Below are 18642 nucleotides of genomic sequence, written 5' to 3'. Positions count from 1 at the left end.
GGGGGGGGTTGTGTGCAGGGCCATCTCCAGGTGACTCAGGCTGGCCAGTCCCCAGATGGGACCAGAGCCAAGTGGGGAAATTCGGGGGTGGGGGGTTTCCCTCTCGCCCCTTGCTGGGGAACCTGAGGAACGTCCAGGAGGGATTCACACACACACACACACACACACTGCCATCCAGCCTTTGCCGTGGGCATCCTGTGGGCACTCCACCTGCACCTGGGCTTGGCATGGGAAAAGGGGGGTCTGGGTTGGTTCCCACCTCCTGCACCGCCTCTGCCCTAAAGGCTCATGGGGGCTTTTGTCCCCCAGCATTGGAGCCTCCTGGCTGGGATTTCACTGCAACAGCTGGAGAGCAGTTAGTCCCCTTCCTGAAGAGCGGCCGGAGCGCCATCCAGACGTCCCCCAAATGGACAGCGGGCTCCCGCAGTGGGACAGGAGCGTGGCAGTGGCGGGAGCGGGTGGAGACAGGATGTCGTGGCGGGGTCCTGGTGGTGTGAATTCTCCAGGCTCCCCAAGTGAGGGGCTTCTTGGGGGTTTCTCAGCAAACGGGAAGAAGCAGAGAGCAAGTGCCGCATCTGGAGAAGCCCAAAAGCTGGAGAACGGCGATTTCTTGTCAACAAGCCCTCCCCCCATTGGCTGGAAAGTTTGGTTCTTTGTTTCATCCGTCAGAGGGCTAGCAGGCCCAGCCTTGCTCTGGGCGTCCGCTTTCTGATGGGCTTGCAAAAACTCTGAGGCTCAGGGCTGACCACCATCCTGGCCCAAGGTCTGGGAGGCCGTGGACACCCTCGGGGGGCCACCTGGCCTCGCCCGGCTGGGCCCATGCCAGGCAGGCCCAGTTCAGCCTCTTGCCACGGGTGCTGGAGAGAATGCCCCCCTGCCACTTCTGCCACCCCCCTCCCCGCAGCAGCTGTTCCAGGGGCGCAGCCTCTCTTGCCAGCCCACCTGGGGAGGAAGAGAAGGGGACGCCTCCTTCCTGGCCCTCGTGACCTGCGGCTAAGCCCTTGGCTGGCTGCCTCCCTCCCTGCCACACCCTGCAGCGGGAGCCCTGCTCCTCCTCTCGGGCTCGGCTGGGCTTCCTGGGGCTTGGAAAGGGCAGGGAGGAGGCTGGGAAGAGGAGAGGAAAGGAAGCAGCTCTGCCTCTGCCCACAGCCTCGCCCCCGGCCAGCACTCGGGCACCAAGAGGCTGTTGGGGGGGACATGGGGGGGCTGTCCCTTCAAAAGCATACCAAAAGGGGAAGGGGGCACAGCCGATCAGCCTTGCAAGGGTCACTCAGTATAGCTAATCAACAACATATCAATAAAAATGTATTAACTTTATGTGCCACCTGATTCCCAGCAACCACTTTTAACTTCCCTGTGGCCTCGACTTCCCAGGCTGTCTCTAGGGCTGGCATGCCTGATGGTGCTGCCCCTCGTGCCCCCCTTCTTAGACTGGAGAGTGAATGGGGGGGGTGTCTGCCTCAGCGGCTTCTAAGGGTCGTCATCCCCCAGTTTTTCAGTGCTCCCACCCTCCTTGCCTGCCCAGCGAAGGGCCAGCCACAATCTCTGCCAAGGTTGTCTCCTCCATTCTCAACGGTGGCAGAATTTGGGTGAAAGAATTGTAAGTTGCGGGGGGTGGGGGGGGAAGCAATCGGGAGGCTGCTCAGAGTTACAACTCCGATCTGACTTGGCCCCTGTGTCCTTGTCCCCTTCTTGGCCTGTCCCAGGCCTCGTGCCCCATGGAAACCGGGAGCCCTGTGGCCCTCCTTGCCAGCGGGGGCCTCTTCACACCAGACTTCCCCCGACTCAGACGGTTGCTTGGCCAGGAAGCGGCTGGCCCAGATGCGCCTTTTCCATCCGCGTGCAGAAGCAAACTGGGGACCGGCCAGATTCCCCTCTTTGGATGCGTCTGGTGGGGAAGCCGGTTTTGAACCGAAGCCACTGTGCCCCCCCCCCGGCCCCCCTATCACCACCCAAGCCCCTCTCTGGCGTTTCACAGGCGGCCGGGTTTCTGCCTGGAGCCAATTAGGACCAGATTCTGCTCCGCTAATCATCCCCACATTTCAGGCCCTGGACGTTTTGCTGGGAAAAAGACAGCCCGCCTCCCCCGCTCCCCTCCCCTCCCCGTGCCCTGTGGCTTTGGGCTGCTCTTCCCACCGCTGTGCCTTGGGTGCCGCTTCCGACCCCTCCAGAGTGGGGCGGCCCTGCTGTGGCTGATGGGCTTCGGCCAGGCTCTGCTGGGGACAAGGGGTTCGCTGGGCTGAGGGTCCCTCCCCGGTTCCTGTTTCTAAAGGGATTTGGCTGGCAGCAAAGCTCAGGGAAAGCAGCCTGCTTGATTCCAGGAGCTTCGGGTCAAGGCCGGGCCAAACCCCTGCAGCCTGGCCTGGTTCTTTTAATGGAAGCCGAGCTAGAAGAATTGAAGCGGGGGGGGGCTCCATCCTCACTTCAGAAGGGGGGCGGGTCAGGGCCCAACAGAAGGGCCCTTCCAGCCTCTCAGCGCCAGGGGCCAAAAATGGTGGTGGTGCAAATGCCCCCCCACACACAGGCCATGCTGGCACCCCTCGGGGGATTCACCACTGCTTGCTTTCAGAGCTTGGAAGATAGAAGAGCCACGGGGGGGGGGGGGGAGCTGACCACAGGCGGGCAAATGTCGTGCAAGCAAGTAGGAGGGTCTTTTGAAGAGTGGCACAGCACCCCCCCCCCAAAGGTTCCGACTGAAAAATCACACAACTGGGCTGTGAAGTGGGCAAGTGTAATCGCATAATGCCTCTATTACCCTGTGTGTGTGTGTGTGTGTGTGTGTGTGTGTGTGCGTGTGTGCGCGCCAAGTTGCTCAATCATGCATGGCATGTTACTTGGGAGCGGAAGCGCTAAGCAAGCAGAGAGGAGATCTCTTCAGGCTCTTCCCTGCTTCCCCTGCCAAAGCGCGCGCACACACCCACACCCACACAGGAGGGGGAGAAACCCCACCGCCCGGACTAAGCAGGGGAGCAAGGCCAGGCAGGATTTGGGGCTGGAGTGGCCTCAGGAGGTCTGTGCTGGAAGACAAGGGGAGGGACCCCATTTTGGCTTCATACCGACACCTTTGCGGGGGCAGGATAAGCCCTGCAGGGCCCAGCGAGGGGCCCTCAGCAGCCCCAGCCGCTCCTTCCTAACTGGCCGAATATTGGCCAACCCAAAGAGGAGTGCTTGACACCGGCCCTGTCCAAGGCTGGCCCTCTGCCTCCCCCCCTCCCCCGCCGCTTTGCCTCTCTGCCTGCCTGCCTGCCTGCCTGCCCTGGGAGCCCTGGGGGGTTGGGACTGCAACGCCTCCAGGGCTGAGGTTTATGACCCAGGAGCCTTCCCTGCAAAGCCAGCCAGCCCAAGGTGTGCGGCTCAGTTGCCTCTGGCTTTCTGGAGTTGAAGGGGGGCTTTCTGTGCCCCTCCCTGGATGGTGGCCGGGCTGAGCCTCCCTAGAGGAAGCCTGAGGCGGCAGGGCCAGTTTCCCTCTGGCTTCCCTGGAACAATTGCACTGGGGGTGGGGGGAGGAATCCCCCCCACCCCGAGGCTGCTCCCTCCTTGGCCTGGTGCCTGCAGATGGTGGGCCTTGCCTGCAGCAGAAATGGGAAGTGGGGGGGGCTGAACCCCCATCTGTCTCTGGAGCTGCCTTTTCTCTCCGGATCCTGGAAGGGGTCCAGGCACCCACAAGTGGGAGGGGCTGTCTGGAAAGCAGATGTTCTCCCCCCCCCTTCCTCCATTCCCAAAGGAATCCCTGACCAGCGGCTGAAGGGCGGCTTCCCCCAGAGCTCTGCCTGAAAGGGTGGGGTGACTTTTCCACCCACCCCCAGGAGCATTTTTGCACCGGGTGCTGCCCCACAAGGCCCAGGCAGGAGGGACTGAGTTTCAGTGGGGACGGGGGAGGGGGCAGAGCAGGAGGGGATGAGCTCTTCTCCCCTTTGGAAAATCCCTCCCGTAATCTGGAAACTTTCTGTGAACAAAAGCCAGCTTTCCAAGCTAGGAGTTTTGGACTGCCCTCCCTATGGAGTGGGGGGGGGGCTTTCCCCTACGCTTCACACACACACACCCCTTGGCAGGGCAACCCATTGCGCTCCCCAGTGGATGCTCTGGGTCTTCCTGTAACGGGGAACCTGCTAGATGACCTTCCTCTCCAGCATGGCTCCCTCGGCCCCAGAATCCCACCTCTGGCGCAGGGAGCATCACTCGCCCATCACTCGCCCATGAAGCCAGTCGCTTCCTTTTTGAAAGGGAGGGGGTTGCCAGAATGGAGGGGGGGCACTTTAATTCCCCTTGAAGGGCAGAGCTTGCTTGTGTCTGAGGTTCACCCCAGACGGGCTGTTTTCCCAGACAAGGGGGTGGGGGGACTGACTTGGACTCCCGGAATTCTTGCTGGCTTGAAGTGCTTTTAGATCTCTCTTCAGCCTGGCCAGTGAGAGACTTCACACACACACACACACACACACACACACACAAAATGCGGGGGAGGGGGCACCAGGCAACCAGTCTCTCCAGACTAGCTTGTCTCCCCCAAACATTGCAAAACCAGCGAAGGGCCCCTGCAAGGAGCCAATTAAAATTTCCAGGGAACCCAAAACCTGCCCAAGGGGTGAACAAGGCAGGACTCTCCATCGGCCTGGGGTCTCTCTGTCCCAAACCAGCCACCCCCGACTCTTGCTGAAGGCCAGATCCAGGAGGGCTCCGAGGCCCGACTCCCGCCTTTGCTGCCCCCAATGAAGTGGGGCGCAGTCCAAGCCTTCCGGGGCGTCCCTTCAGCACCCGGGGCTGGAAAGCGGCTTTTCGGGGAGGCGGCGGGGCAAGCAGGTGAGCGGGGCCCCCTCCTCCTCCTCCTCCTCCTCAGGAGGGGAGCGGAGGGGAGGGAGGGGAGGGGAGGGGCGGGGCGGGCGGCTCTTAAGGCGAGGCGCGCCGGCGGAGCCACCAGCGGCAGCGGCGGCGAAGAAGCTTTGCTCGCGCTCCTCTCCCGCCGGACCAGGGACCAGCCCGCCGCCCCCCCGCCGCCCCCGTCATGGCCAACTTCACCGGCAGCTGGAAGATGCGCAGCTCGGAGAACTTCGAGGAGCTGCTGAAGGCGCTGGGTGAGCGGCAGGGCCACCGGGGAGAGCGCGAGGCTGCGCTGCGGGGCCTGGCGGGTCGCTTCCCGCAAGGTCCGGGGCCACGCAGAGAAGGAAGGGACGGGGAAGCCCCCCAGCGCGAGCGAACCAGAAAAAGGCGGTGACCCGTCGGGGGAGAGGCGGCTCCTCCGTGCGGGCTCCGGGAGGGAGACCCTCCGAAAAGGCTCCGATCACTCCCGGAGATGATGACCCGCGCTCTGGGGGCGTCTCCTGCTCAGGACCGCTTCTCCGGCATCTGTCGCTCCCGGGGCCCTGAGACGGGAACCCGAGAAGCGGGGGGGGGGGCCTTGGCGTGGGAGGGGGGCAGAGTCGAGCCCTCGCTCCCGTCTCAGTCTCTCCCCTTCAGCAGCGCCGTTTCCTCCCTGGGAGAGATGGGGGGAGGGGAACGACTCCAGGTGAGCCTTCAAGGCCGCGCCTGCCTCTCCCCCTTTTATTCCGAGGATTAGGGGCGCAGAAAGCACGCGGGGCGCAACGGCGCCCTCTTCTCAGCAGAAGTTCTGGGGGATTTGCCCCTCTGGGGAGGCCGAAGCGGGAGGGAAGGCTCGGCCCCCCCGGGCAACGACTCAGCCACCAGGGAAGCCGCCTCTGCCTTCCCTGACCCCAACATCCGTCGGTGGCCCTTGCGGAGAGCAGCCAGGAGGGAAAATCCACGCCCCCCCAAAACCCTTCTCAGCCTCCCCTACCCCCCTCCCACCTTCAACCAGGAAAATACCTGCACCTTTTCCCAGAGCCCCCCCACCCATTAACCTAAAGCTAGCAACGCCAGGGGAGGGGCTGCTTTCAAGCCCGGCTCCTTTCTGGAGGAGGTCTGTGGCTCTTGGCTCCTCTAGCCAGACCTGCCCTCTCTCCCGGGGAGGTGGGGGGTGGGGGGTGGGCTTTGCAAATTCCTTCCAGCTTGGGGAAAGGATAAATATCAAATCCTCGGGTTTCCTCTTCCCCGTAATTCTGCCTCCCAGATGGGGATAATTTGATGCCAGGAGGCTGGAGGAGAGACTGGAATTCAGATGTGCATTTGTGAATCGGTGCGGAAGAGAGGGAGGGCACACGGGGCTCACACTGGCACAAACCTGCGCCACTTAGGAGCCAGGACTGGGACCCAGTTCTTGGGGGAGGGGGTGGCCTGATCCTCCCCCAGGAGATTCCTGGAGGAAGGGTATAAAGGCATCAAGAGCCATCTTGCTCCTGTGGAGGCGGAAGCACCTAGGCAAGTCTGGGCGGGAGCCGCTTGGGGGAAGAGCGAAGCGAACCCTCCAGCCCTACAGGCAGTCTATCTCCGTGGCCAATCTAGCACCCAGGCCTCTGGGGCCCTAATCCTGCTCCACCAGTGATGCCACTGAGATGTCCCTGAATGTTGTGAGGGCCCCACCAGCCCTGCCATGCTGTCCTATCCTCCTTTCTTGCAAAAAAGAACAAACCCCACATATCTGGCAGAAGTCTCCCATCGCGTCCCCTTTGGCCCTGGCAAGGCGGCCATTTTGGCTCAGTCTTGGGGTGGCACCTGGTCCTCCCCAAGAGAAACGTGGCAGCTGGCTGCTTCCGGCCAGCCAAGGGCCACGCGACGTGTTTTTCCACACGGGCTGAAACAGGGCTGGCCCCATCTCTGCTTGGAAAGGGTGAGGCTCCTTCGCTCCCCTGCTGCTCTCCACTTTCTGCTTTGGGGGTGGGGGGCGGGGTGGGGGCTCTCATTCCAGTTATGGGGTGGGACAAGCACAACTGGAAAAAAGCAGATGGGGTGGGAAACGGCCTGTCCAGGACAGGCAGGGAAGCTTCAGGCAGGGTGCTGATTGGATCCAGACCCCGCGGAAAGTCTGACCTAATAGCAAACCAAATAAAAGAGTGGGAGCCAATCCAGAGGAGGAAGATCTGCGTAGCTTAGATGGCTGGGGAATTCTGGGAGTTGAAGTCCACAGGTCTACAGTTGCCTCTTTGGGATCCCCCCCCCCCGGTTTACCCCTTCCTGGGATTCAGCCAGGCTGCCTGGAAGTTAGTAGCTCCGTCCTTTTGCCTCTCCTGCCTGTTGCACAATTGTCAGCTTGTACAACAACCCCATTGGCGCAGCTTCCCTCGGGGAGGCTGTCGCGACTGACGGTTGTGCAAGTTCTTGATGACTGTTTTTTTGGAGACATGACAAAGAGCCTCCCCCCTCCCATTCTCCTTAAAGCCTGTCATTGCCTCATGTTCCGCCCCTTCAACCTGGCTGGAGTCCCACCTCTGCAAGTGTGTGTGTGTGTATGTGTGTGTTTTAACAAAGATAACAAAAAGTCAAATGCCAATGAAATAAGAAGCGTCGGAAAGATGACCAGGTTCATTGTAGCATCAGCAAATGTTGTCGTGCAAAGACAAGCAGGAATGCCCATAGATGGGGGGGGGGAATTACAAAATGGGGGGGGCATAGTTGGAGAGCTGGGCGCGTCCCTTGCAAATGGAGCCCACCTGTGAGCACAGCCTGTTCGGGAGGAGTGAAGGAGCCCCATTTGGACAGGTGTGACTGACTGGCAAGCTTTTGAGAAAAGGGTGAATCAGCCACGGAGGGAAAAGCCGCCAGCAGGCAGGGGGTTCCTAACGGTTCTCCGTGGGGAGGAGTCCCCCGTCCCCCTGCCTGGCCAGCTGGACCCCCTGGTGGGCAGGATCCATGGCGGGAGAGCAGCTCCGGGCTTCCCTGGGGATCCTCGATCGATCGATCGCCAGGGTCCCTCGGGGACTGGCTCACCTCGGCTGCCGCCGCCGCCCTCTTCTTCCAGGGGTCAACGTGATGCTCCGGAAGATCGCCGTGGCCGCGGCCTCCAAGCCAGCGGTGGAGATCAAGCAGCAGGGGCCCTCCTTCTACATCAAGACCTCCACCACTGTGCGCACCACGGAGATCCGCTTTGAGGTTGGGGAGGAGTTTGAGGAGCAGACGGTGGATGGGAGGCCGTGCAAGGTGAGGGGCAGGCGGGAGGGAGGCCCTGGCTGGGGGAGGCGCCCCCCGGACAAAGCAGCCCCCTCTGCTGTGAAGGCGAAGGGCCTCCGGCTGCACAGAGGCTCTGGTGGGGAGCGGAGGCTGCCTGGCTCTCTCCCTAGCTGGACCGGCTGCAGCAAAGGTGGGGAGCTGCTGGCCCTGCCAACGGGGGAGGCCAAGCTGAGCGGGAGAAGGTGGCCCACTGGCCCTCCCCACTTCTTCCCAACCCTTTCGGCATCGGGCATCAGAGGCCGCCTTGGGCCCCGGGCAGACCGTGACATCGGGGTGTGTGCCGGTGTGTGTGTGTGTGTGTGTGTGTGTGTGTGTGTGTGTGTGTGTGTGTGTGTGTGTGTGTGTGCTCTGCGGCCTTTCAAAGCCTCTGCCCTCGGGCGGCCCCCTCCCTCTCGACCAGTCCTTCCTCCCCAGCGATGGAGGAGTTGCCCTGCAAAGTGGCACAAACCCCTGGCACATCCATGCCACCTCGTCCTGCCAGCCGCCTGCTGGGTGACGGGCGGGAGCTGCGTGCCTTCCTTGGCCTCAGCAGGCCCCTTTGCTCAGGGGACGGGGGGGCACTTCTCTTCTTTCCCGACCTTCCAGAGTTTGGCCAAGTGGGAAAACGACAACAAGATCGTGTGTGAGCAGAAGCTGCTGAAAGGAGAAGGGCCCCAAACCAGCTGGTCCCGGGAACTGACCAACGACGGGGAGCTCATCCTGGTGAGCCCCCTCACTTCTGGCGCGGCGGTTCTGCCTCGCCCTCCTGCCTTCTCGGCGGCTCTTTTTTCGCTGGCCTAAAGCACAGACTTACACCAGGATGGGGCTCTGGGGGTGCAGGTCAACACCCAATCCTGGGGGGCACCTTCTCAAGCTCCCCCAGATGGCACAGGAGCTGCAGGGAAAGTCCCCCCGGAACCCTTTTCCCTCCTGCGGAAGGCAGGAACAGCAACAAGCCCAAACCATGTCCCAGGGTGCAGATTCGGGGGGGCAGTCTGGGGGGATCCCCTCGCCCCTTCTCCCCCCTTTCCAGCCCCTTTGCCCCTCCCCCGCCTGCCAGAGGACAAGGAGCCCCTCCCACTTCCCTCTCAACTGCTCCTCCTTTGCTTTCTCAGACCATGAAGGCCGACCACGTCGTGTGCACGAGGATCTACGTCCGTGAGTGAGAGGCCTCCCGCCAGCGCCAGGCCCAAGGGGGGGAGCTGCACCCCTGCCCTGCAGCCCCGTGGCAACCTCCCCCACTGCCTGGTGCGCGGAGGCTCCGTCGGCCACCGGACGAAGCAGAGCGGCCCTTCCACCCTGGCTGAAGGGAGGGGGCCAAAGCGACCGGAGACCCTCTCCCTGACCCCCTCCCCCCCTACAGAAGCCTGCCTCGCTTGGGGGATTAATGGCGGAATCTGGGGTCAGGCTTGGGGGGTCAGGACGGGTCCCCCATGGAGGCTCTGCCCTCCTCTCCCATTTGGGGCGGGGGGCTTCCCTTCAGCTCCTGAGGTTTTCCCTGCCGCCCCCTCCTTTGTTCCTGGCCGGTGTGGGCTGCTCCGCCTGCTGAACCCCCAGAGCAGCGCAGCAGCTTTCCTGCAGGGACCCACCAAGGGGCTGCCGCTCCCACCCCTCACCTCCGTCCCTTTCCTTCTAGCCCAAAGCCTGTGACCTTCCCCCGCCTCCATTAAAGTCTCTCCCAGGTCTCCTGCCTCCTCCATCCTTTCTACGAGGGGGGAGGCGTTCCCCGCCTCAGCCCCCTCCGCGCCCAGTCGGTGCCCCCGTCACCTTGCCAGTCTCTCCTCCCCATCTCACCGCCTGGCACTTCGTCTGTCCTGGAACTGGGGAATTCTTGGAGGGGGTGTTCCACTTCCCGCCTCCTTTCTCTCTGGCTCCAGGGCTCCCAAAGGGAGGCCAGATCTGATCCTTTGGGGGCTCTGGTGGGTGGCAGGCCCTCCTCAAGCGGCCCTCCTGTGGGGCTCTCGGTGGGAGGGTCTCTGCCTCCTTTGGGACCCCAGATTCACCGAGGGAGGGAGGGGGCAGAAAAGCCCTCCCGGGGAGAAGCCTCCGCGGGCTTGGGGAAGCACCTCTGAAGCCAGGTGGGCCCAACTTTGGAGAGGCAAGCGCTGCCTCAAGCCCCCCCCCGCCCCTTCGTTGCCATGGCAAAGCCAAGGACCCCTCTGCGCTCTGTGCCTGGGAGCCTCCAGCGGCCGCGTTTATCCCAGGCAACCTCCCTCGCAGTGACCTCCTCGCGCTCCGCTTTTCCTCTCGGGTTCCCAGGAAGGAGAACAAAGCGGGGGCCCGCTCCTCCCTCGCTCTGAAAGGGGCAACTTTCATCCTCAGACAAAGCCCGTCACGGCCCTCTCCCTCTCGGCGCCTGGAGGGTCAGAGGCCACGGTGACTGGCGGCCCCTCCTCCAGCTCTGCCCAGATGGGGGGGGGGTGAGAGTTGGGGGGCCCTGCCCCCTCCTATCCAGGAGGCCGAGGGATGACCTGCAAGGCCAGCCCTGAACTTTGGGCCCCGGGCCCCCTGTGGCTCTTGGCACCTGAGATCCAGCTGGGCCAGAGAGCAGAAGGGGCTCCCGGGCCATGTGGACCCGCTTGGGGGACCCCCACCCTCGGCTGGGAAATGGGCAGAGAACCAGGAGGAGGTCCCAGGACTAGCAGACCCTCCATTTCCAAGCAGGCTCCATCCCGTCCCAAATGAGAAAACAAGCAGCCAGGTTTTTTCTCTTAAAAAAAAGGGGGTAGATTTGTCCCATCATTTTTGTTCTGAACCCAGCAGGGCGGTGAGTTCTCTCCCCTTTGCAGTTCCATCACGAGTCCACCAGGGGCATCATTCGCTGCCTAGATTCCCCCAGTGGCCACCAGGGGGTAGGCTTCTCTGTCGCTCGGCTTTCCACCAGCCCTTCCAAGCCTCGGGATGAAGTTTTGTCCAAGGTTTGGGGAGGGGTCAAACTCCCCCCGACTTGCTTCGTTCTTGCAAGGAGCAAGGGCCAACAAAGGAGACCCCCCCCCAGACCTCAAAAACACTGGGGAATAGAAGCCCCTAATGGGGACCCCTCTTCTCAAGACCCTCCTCGCAGGGTTTCTTGGGCCCGAAGAGGGTCCATGCCAACAAGGATGAAGCCTCGGCCCCTTTCATCAGCCCTTTTGAGACGGGAAAAGGTGCCGGGGCCTCCCACGCTTCCCCCTCTCCTTGCACCCACCTGCCCAAGCAGATCGGGGAGGAGGAACTGGGGACCCCAGCCACCGTCGGAGGTCTGAGCATCTGCCCCTCCCCCTTCCCCCCAAGGCCCCCAATCTGGCAGCCGAGCTCTGCGTTTCCTGCCCTTTCAAAGGGCGAAATAAGTTCCGCTTGGAAATCGGAAACCGTGGGCAGAAAAAAGGCTTTTCCGCAGCAGCAGCCGGTACAAAATGGGCGAATCCAGGCTTGGTCGGTGGGACGTCTCTGCCTGCAAATCCTCTTCCACCCCAGCAACCCTCCGGCGGCTCCCCTTCCCCAGGCCCAGCCCAGCCGCTTCCCGGACTGCCTCCTGGTCCCCATTCAGAAGCAGAGCTGAGGTTGGGTTTTTTTGGGGGGGGGGGGGCAGCTGGGCCCTGCACCCATCCCACCTTGTGGGGGATCTGCTTGTTATGACCACCAAGTGGGCCACCCAGCACAGGAGCTGCAACCGGCGTCCACGGCTGCATTCGCACACGGATCCAGAGGGAGCTGCGAGCGATGCCGGGCCCCTTCGCACGGAGCCCCAGACCAAGCAGGGAGCAGGAGGGACGGGATCAATAACCAGGCAGACCAAAATCGGGAGAATCTCCTTGTTTCCCTTGAAGCAACATTCAAGTCAAGTTGGGGCCTCGCCCGGCTCCCACAGGCGCCCCCGTTCTTTCAGAAGTGGAAAAATAAAATAAAAATAAGAGGAAAAGCAAAAGCCCGGAACGAACTGCGAAGTTTCCTCAGAGGAGACCAAGCTGTGCTGGGTTCGGAAGCCGGGGGCTCTCACATGCCAGGCGGGGACCCAGGCCGAGGGGGCCCCCACCGCTAACCCCTAACCCTGGCTAGGCTACCTGGAAAAGGCCCGCTGTGATTCTGAAGGCAACCGCCAGCACCCAGGATGGGTGGGTGGCCCAACCGGGAAGGCACTTAAGGGCAAAGGGGAGCCCACCCTCCTGCAGAGCGGCAGCTGAAGAAGGGCCCCCCCGCTGGTGTCAACAAGGGGGGGCTTCCCTTGCCGGGGCTGCCTGCCCCTCAGCCGCCACTTGTCCGCTGGACCCCCATCCTGGCTGGACTTTGAGATGGCTAGAAATCAGCTGGGCCTGGGAGATGGACGTGTCCCCACGGCCCCTGGGACTCCTTGCCCGCAGACGATGGCCGAGCCAAGGCCCGGACTAACCCTGCGCGCAAAGGAATCTGGCCCTGCTGGGCTCCTCTTTGGAGTCGGGGTCTCCTAGGGAGAAGCCAGCTGGCAATCTAGGGCAGGCCCGGAGCAGGCGGGCACAGAGGGGAAACGTCCGGCGGAGGCTCTGAAGTTGGTTTCGAGGCCAGGGTCCTCGGGGGCAGCTAAGACTCCCTAAGCTAAATGGGGGTTTCCGGAGGCAGCCAACCTCGGCCCTTGACCGCTCCAGCCGGACACCCTCCGGCAGTTGTGCTGCTTAAGGCATCCGGGGCTTCACCCCCTGCGAGGCCCACGGGGGGCTCCGTCCGGCGGGCTAGGACGTCTGGCACTGGACGTTGTGGCGCAGAGGGTCTTCAAAGTCGCCTTCGTGGTAGATGTCGCTCTGGAAGCGGCGGCCAGAGAAGTCCGGCTGGGGGAAATACTCCCGCAGTTCCACCTCCTCCATGTCCTCCGTGGCCATCACCTCTTCGTGGCGGGGGAAGAAGGACTGGAACTGGCGCAGCTGGTGGGGGGGCAGCCAGCCGGGGTCCGGGAATTTCACCTGGGCAGCAGAGGGGAGGGGCAGGAGCATGGGCAGCTGGAGCTGGGGAGGGGCAGGAAGCCAGGCTCCCTCCCAGCAGGACAGGCAGCAGGAATTGGGGAAAGGGGGGCAAAAGAAATGGGGGGCTATGGGGGCCCCAAGGCGGCCAATGACTTTGGCTCTCCTCCTCCTCCTCCCCCCTTGCTCAGATCGGGGTCTAGAGCCAGCCAGGTTTGCCGGGGGTGTCTGCGTAAGACTAGAGACTCAGAAGACCTCACCCCAAAGGAGCCGGCTGGGGGCAGCCGAGGGTCTCCGTACCTCGAAGTGGATGACCAGCCTGCCCTTCTGGCCGGGGCTGCGGTAGACGGGCATTCCCTCGTTCGGGATGCACCGGATGTCGCCAGGCTTGATCACGCAGCCTGTGGGGCAGAGCAGGCAGGGTGAAGGGCGGGCAGCAGCCCCCCCCCAGGATCCCCCCCAGGAAAGGGGCCTCCCTCCCCCCCCTCCCTCCCAAGCCCAGAGGGCCCCCAGCAGCTCACCAGGCCGCGAAGAGACCAGGAGCCTCCGGTTGTCCAGGGTGCGGATGACCTGCTTGCAGCCACACAGGGCGTCCACCAGCGGCACCTCCCGCCGGACGATGAGGTCGCTGCCGCTGCGCTGGAAGACCGGGTGCGGCTTCTGATCCAGCACGATCACGATGTCCCCGGGCTCAAATCCAGGGGCCTGGTCCCCTCTTGGTGGAAGGTGATCTTCTGCCGGTCGGCCATGCCTGGGGGGGGGAGAGCTGTGGGCTAGAAGCAGCCAGCCTGGGGGGCAAACCCTCTCCCACCCACGGGGCAGGAGGGAGGGTCCGTTGCTTGGCAACAGGCTATCAACTCAATCATCCGGAAGGGATTAAAAGGAACCACGGTGACAACTCAGCCAGGAATCTGAAACTAAACCGACATCCTTGCGGGTGCAAAGGGGGCCCAAGGAGGTGGAAAGGGGCATCAAGGACGGGGCAGCCAGCAAAGTTCAGCCCCCCGCCCCCCTTCCCCAGCAGGGCTCACCTTTGTCCAGGTGGACGGTGAGAATCTTCTTCTCCCGGATGACCTTCCGGCCGTTGCAGGCGAGGCAGCGGTCGAGGGGCCGCACCCACTCCCCTTGGCCCTGGCACTGCGAGCACATGGCCTGGATGTGGTGCACCATGTTGGGCCCCAGCTGATGGACAATGACCTCCATGCCGGACCCGTGGCACTTGGGACACCGGACGTCAAGGCCCTCCCTGCCCCCACGGCCTGCGGAGACAGAGTGGGCGCTCGGAGGAGGCCAGGACGGCCTCGCTGGGGCTCCCCACCTCTTTCAGCCACCCTTGATTCTGCAGCCCAGCGGGGGGCATCCTCCTGCCCCCTTCTCTGCTGTGGGCCCGTGGCTCCCCCGCCCCACAGCGGAGCTCCCCCAAGCCCTCCCCTTGCCTGCCTGAGGAGGGCTCTTTCCCACCCGCTGCCTGTTGCACCTTCTGGAGATCCTGCAGCGCCACCCCCCCGCTCCCGGCCTCCCCATCAGCCAAGGCCGCTCAGAAAAGGGGCGCAGCAGACTGAAAGCCCCCCCAAATCCACTCTGCGTCCAGCCGCTGGGCCCAGAACCCGCCCAGCCAGTCCTGGCTTAGCCAGAGCTCCGATCATCGGCTAATTCCAGCTCCGGAGCATTTTTGCGGCTTGCGGAGCTTCTGAACACGCCCAAGTCGAGAGCGCTTGCTTGGCGCATTGTGGCTCAGCTGGGTATCGGGTGAAGCTTTGGGCTCAGCAACAGGTCCGTCCTGCTCCCCAAGCCTCCCAGCGCAGCAGGCTGGTGGTGCCCCCTCCCCAAGAGCCCCCCCGCTCACCCCACAGCTCCTGCAGAGGACGTTCTTCTGCAGGGACAGCTTCCGGGTGGCCCCGTTGTACAGGTCCTCCAGGGTGACGGTCAGCAGGTGGACAGCCGTCTTGCCTGCGCAGGGAGGAGAGCATTGGTCGTTTTGAAGGGGGGCCGGCAGTGGCTGCGGTGACGGAGGAGCCCTGGGATTGGGGCAGGACGGGGCTAGTCTTCGGCAGCCTCCGTTCCCTCGGGCTGAGCGTACGGGGGGGGGGACACAGCAGGCCTCCCTCGCAGAGCCTGGAGCTCCAGGGGACACCAACAGGGCACCGGGAAACCAAGCCCCCTCCCTGCACCTTCCGGGCACCACCAGCACGGGGGTGGGGGGGGTGGGAGAAGGCAGGGGAATGGGGCTCCTCCCCAGATCAGGCTCACCCCAGTCCCCCTGCCCCCCACGCAGTCCCAGAGCAGCCGCTCCTCCGGCCAAGCCCCCTACCTCTCCTCTCCACCCGGGGGCCCTGCGCACGGCCCCCTCCTCCAAAGAACAGGTCAAAGATGTCCATCGGGGGCCCAAAGCCACCCCGCCCGGCTGTGCCGCCCTCCTTCATGGCCCGCTCCCCACCTCGGTCGTAGAGGGACCTCTTGCTGTGGTCCGAGAGGACCTCGTAGGCCTGTGAGATCTGCTTGAACTGGGGAAGAGGGAGAGGGAGGCTCAGGCCCAGCCCGGAGCTGGCAGGACCCTCTCCCCCCTTGCCCGGCTCTCCCCACCTACCCGCTCCCCCTCGCTGGGGTTCTTGTCCGGGTGGTATCTGAGCGCCAGGCGCCGGTACGCCCGCTTGATCTCCTCCATGGTGGCACAGGGCTTGACGCCCAGCAGGTCGTAGTAGCCCGTCTCCTTCACCATTTTTCCTCTTCTGGAAGGGGCGCTGGGGGGGAGGGAAGGCAGTTGGTGTGGGGCAGCCCCCCAGCGGATCCAGCCAACGAGGCCATCAGCCAGAGGCCCACAAGGCGCCTTGCCCCATCGCCACAGACCTGACTCCGAGGGCTAGCAGGTTTCGCAGAGAGGGCTAATCCGAGGGAGGGAAAGAGGAAACCAGGCGGCTCGGCAGGCCTTCTTCCTCCAGCAGCCGGAGCAGCAGCCGCATCTCTGCCGCTCAGGCCCTCCTCCTCCTCCTCCTCCTCCTCTGCTCTGCCTCCATGGCAGCCAGCTTAATAACCCGGCAAGGGAGCCAGCGCTGGGTGTGGGGCTGTGTCAGCATCTCAAGGCGCTCATTAGCCGGCCTGCCCCACAGGATGAGCGTGTGTGAGTTCTCAGCCTTGCAGGGCGTGGAGGGCAGACGGAGGAGGAGGAGGGTGCACACACCGGCCCAGCCGGCTCGGCCTGCCCTACTTTCCTCGGCTCCTTCTCGGCAAGCTCCGTCTCTCGAAGCCCATCGCCCCACAGGAAAGTCACGGCGGTGGAGCAGAAGGCGGCCTCCTTCCTCCCTCCCTCCCCACCAGGTTCAGCCCCCCGTTCTCTCTCTCCAGCCCCACAGCCAGCTTCCTGGGTCCCTGATGGGCAGGCAAGGGTGGGGTCCCCAAAGAGTTCCTGGGAGGGGTCAGAAGCCTCTCTGGACGCAGCAAAGGGGGCCTCCTCCGTCCCCAGGCAGCCTTGCTGCCCCCTCGGCCAACGTCTCAGCTCTCTCCCTCCCTCCCCCCTCCCTCTGGAGCCCCAGCACCCCAAACTACCTCCTCCAGAGTCCTCTTGCGTCTCCTTCGAGAACCTGGAAAGGGCCCGATTCCCTGGAAATCCACAAGGCTGCTGAGCAAAGAGTTCCCCACTTAGAAATCTCCCCAGTGGCAACTTTGTGGGCTTCGAGAGAGACACCCAAGCGCAGGGCGGGGTGTGGAGACGCCACCACCCATGGAACGGCCCTGCCCCGTCAGCTCTTTCGGGAGCCGGGAACTCCTTCGCGCCACCTCACCCCAGCAGCCGGGCCAAAACAAGCACCGCAGCTCCTGCCACACTCCTCGGGGAAGCCCAGCAGTCCAAGGAGTCCGGCCCTGCCCTCCTCAAAGGAACTGCTGGGAGACGTCCACGCCTGGCACACGGCAGGCTGGCACAGGAGCCGGAGCGCAAGTGACGCGGGGCAAAGGAAGCCGTGAGCCAAATCCTCACCCTTAGTCACGCCTCAGCTGCAGAGCGGCCCCGGGGCCCTCAGGTCTCAGGCCAGGCCAGGCCCCCCAGCAGCCGCCCAGCCCGGCCATCAGGCGAGGAGTCACAGGTCACACGCAGCCACTTCACCTCTCTGCTGAGGGACGTGATGAGGGGCGGAATGAGGGCCCCCCCAGGGAAGAGCAGCGGAGCCGACTCATTAATGCTTGGCCTCTCTTGCAAATGACGGGTTACAGAGTGAGTAAGAGGGGGGAAGGAAGGGCATCCGTCCAAAGGGACTGAGGGCTAAGTCGTCTGCCTCTTACGCCTATTTGTTTAGCAACTGCTCAAAGTTAAAACAGCAGCGAAAAGGGGCGCTCCTCACACTTATGGCCATTGCAGCATTGTCATGGGCACACGGTCAAAACTCAGGTGCTTTGCAACCGGCATGCATTCAGGAGCCTCTGTGGCACAGGGGTCAGAGCAAATCCCACCAGCCTCCCGCCCTTCCTTCTTTCCGAGGTGGGTAAAACGAGGACCCAGATTGTTGGGGGGCGGGAGGAGGACTCGGAGTGAAGCGCTTAGAGAGGCCCTGGGAGGCGGGCTAGCGGTGTCGGTGCCCGGGCTCTGGATGACGGGCACGTCCTGGCTCATGTGACGGCCACCAGTGACCTCAAGGGAGGGTGACAGGCGTGTGACTCACCAACCTGTCAGTGGGAATGTTGGCTCCCCCCGTCCCCTCCCCCCGTCCCTCCCTCTCCGGGGGCCCCCCGAGCAAGCAGGAACCGCCTCCGCTCCCCCCGGCTCGTCTCCCGAGGCCCAGAGGAGGCGGCCGCGAGAGAGAGGCCCGGCTCCGGTCCGGCGGCGCTGCTCCACCCGCGCGCGCGAGAGCCTCGGGGACCCGCACAGCTTCGCTTCGGCGCCGCGCCGCGCTCGGAGCTCCTGGGCGGGCAAAGGGCCGGCGGGTCCCGGGGGCGGGGGCGGTCCCTGCCTGCCCCGGCCGCCCCCGAAGCCCGGGACCCCGAGGGAAGCGCTGGGCCCGCCGGGCGGCCCCGGACACCGGCACGCGCAGCGCCGCCTCCGCCCGTGGGACTACACCGCCCGTGGGACTACACCGCCCATCCTCCCCAGCTGGGACGGGACGGTACTCACCCCTCCCGCTCGGAACTCTCTGGAAGGGCGGCCACGCCCCCAGGTGCCCATTGGGCAGCCTGGGTTTTCCCGGGAGGCCCCGCCTCCTTTCCCCACCCCTCTCGGGGAGGCTCCTCCCTACGCCGTCGCCATTGGGCGGTTCGGGCGGGACCGCTCGCGGGGCGGCATTCCTCCCGGTGACGTCCGTCTCTTCGCCTTTGATGGGGCGCATGTCGAGCACTCCGGCTATTCTGATTGGCCAGGGGGAAGTGAGGGCGGAAGTAGCCCAAAGTGTGCCCTTCTGCGCCTCCCGATGCGTTCCACCAGTTGCCAGCCTCGAGTTTCCCATTGAAGCCCCGGGAAAGAAGGGAGGAATACGGTTGATGGCATTGAGATGCTGCGCCACTCACGGTTACGTCCTGGGACATAATCATGATAGTTATCCATTCATATTCTTCTTAAAAGAGGTTTGATCCGAAGCTGTTGCCGCTGGGAACCGTCAGAGCTCAGGCCGGGGTGGGGGGTGGGGGGTGTTGAGCCAAGGAGCCGACTTCCGAGCTGGCCATCCTGCTCTTGTAAGGCAGAGCTCTCAACCTTGGCAACTTTAAGACTCGTGGA

The 18642-nt window shown here is 63.9% G+C and overlaps 2 protein-coding genes across 2 annotated transcripts; one reads left to right on the top strand and one right to left on the bottom strand.

Moving 5' to 3' along the window:
- The first annotated feature begins 4896 nt into the window (after positions 1-4896).
- CRABP2 (cellular retinoic acid binding protein 2) lies at positions 4897-9719 on the top strand. The gene is made up of 4 exons (XM_026720162.2): positions 4897-5069; positions 7847-8025; positions 8641-8757; positions 9150-9719. The coding sequence occupies exons 1-4, from the start codon at positions 5000-5002 to the stop codon at positions 9198-9200; spliced, it is 417 nt and encodes a 138-aa protein (XP_026575947.1). The 5' UTR covers positions 4897-4999; the 3' UTR covers positions 9201-9719.
- A 2095-nt stretch (positions 9720-11814) lies between these two features.
- Positions 11815-17621, bottom strand: LOC113449155 (dnaJ homolog subfamily A member 1-like). The gene is given in 9 exon segments (XM_087913715.1): positions 11815-12947; positions 13245-13345; positions 13466-13660; positions 13663-13695; positions 13976-14205; positions 14792-14894; positions 15256-15448; positions 15532-15685; positions 16488-17621. Coding segments are annotated over 8 exon segments (1215 nt in total). The 5' UTR covers positions 15664-15685; positions 16488-17621; the 3' UTR covers positions 11815-12719.
- Between the last annotated feature and the right edge of the window lie 1021 nt (positions 17622-18642).

The sequence above is a fragment of the Pseudonaja textilis genome, chromosome 16 (genome assembly GCF_049901715.1).
Source record: "Pseudonaja textilis isolate UNSWEBS1 chromosome 16, rPseTex1.2, whole genome shotgun sequence".
In the NCBI taxonomy this organism is placed as follows: domain Eukaryota; kingdom Metazoa; phylum Chordata; class Lepidosauria; order Squamata; family Elapidae; genus Pseudonaja; species Pseudonaja textilis.
The sequence above is the reverse complement of the archived record's forward strand: the minus strand, read 5'-3'. Positions and strand labels throughout refer to the sequence as shown.

Excerpts from the sequence above, each read along its gene's own strand:
- CRABP2 (XM_026720162.2), top strand. The coding sequence starts at position 5,000 with ATGGCCAACTTCACCGGCAGCTGGAAGATGCGCAGCTCGGAGAACTTC. Across the intron at positions 8,026-8,640 it reads TGGATGGGAGGCCGTGCAAG|AGTTTGGCCAAGTGGGAAAA; the intron begins GTGAGGGGCAGG and ends CCGACCTTCCAG. Across the intron at positions 8,758-9,149 it reads ACGACGGGGAGCTCATCCTG|ACCATGAAGGCCGACCACGT; the intron begins GTGAGCCCCCTC and ends TTGCTTTCTCAG.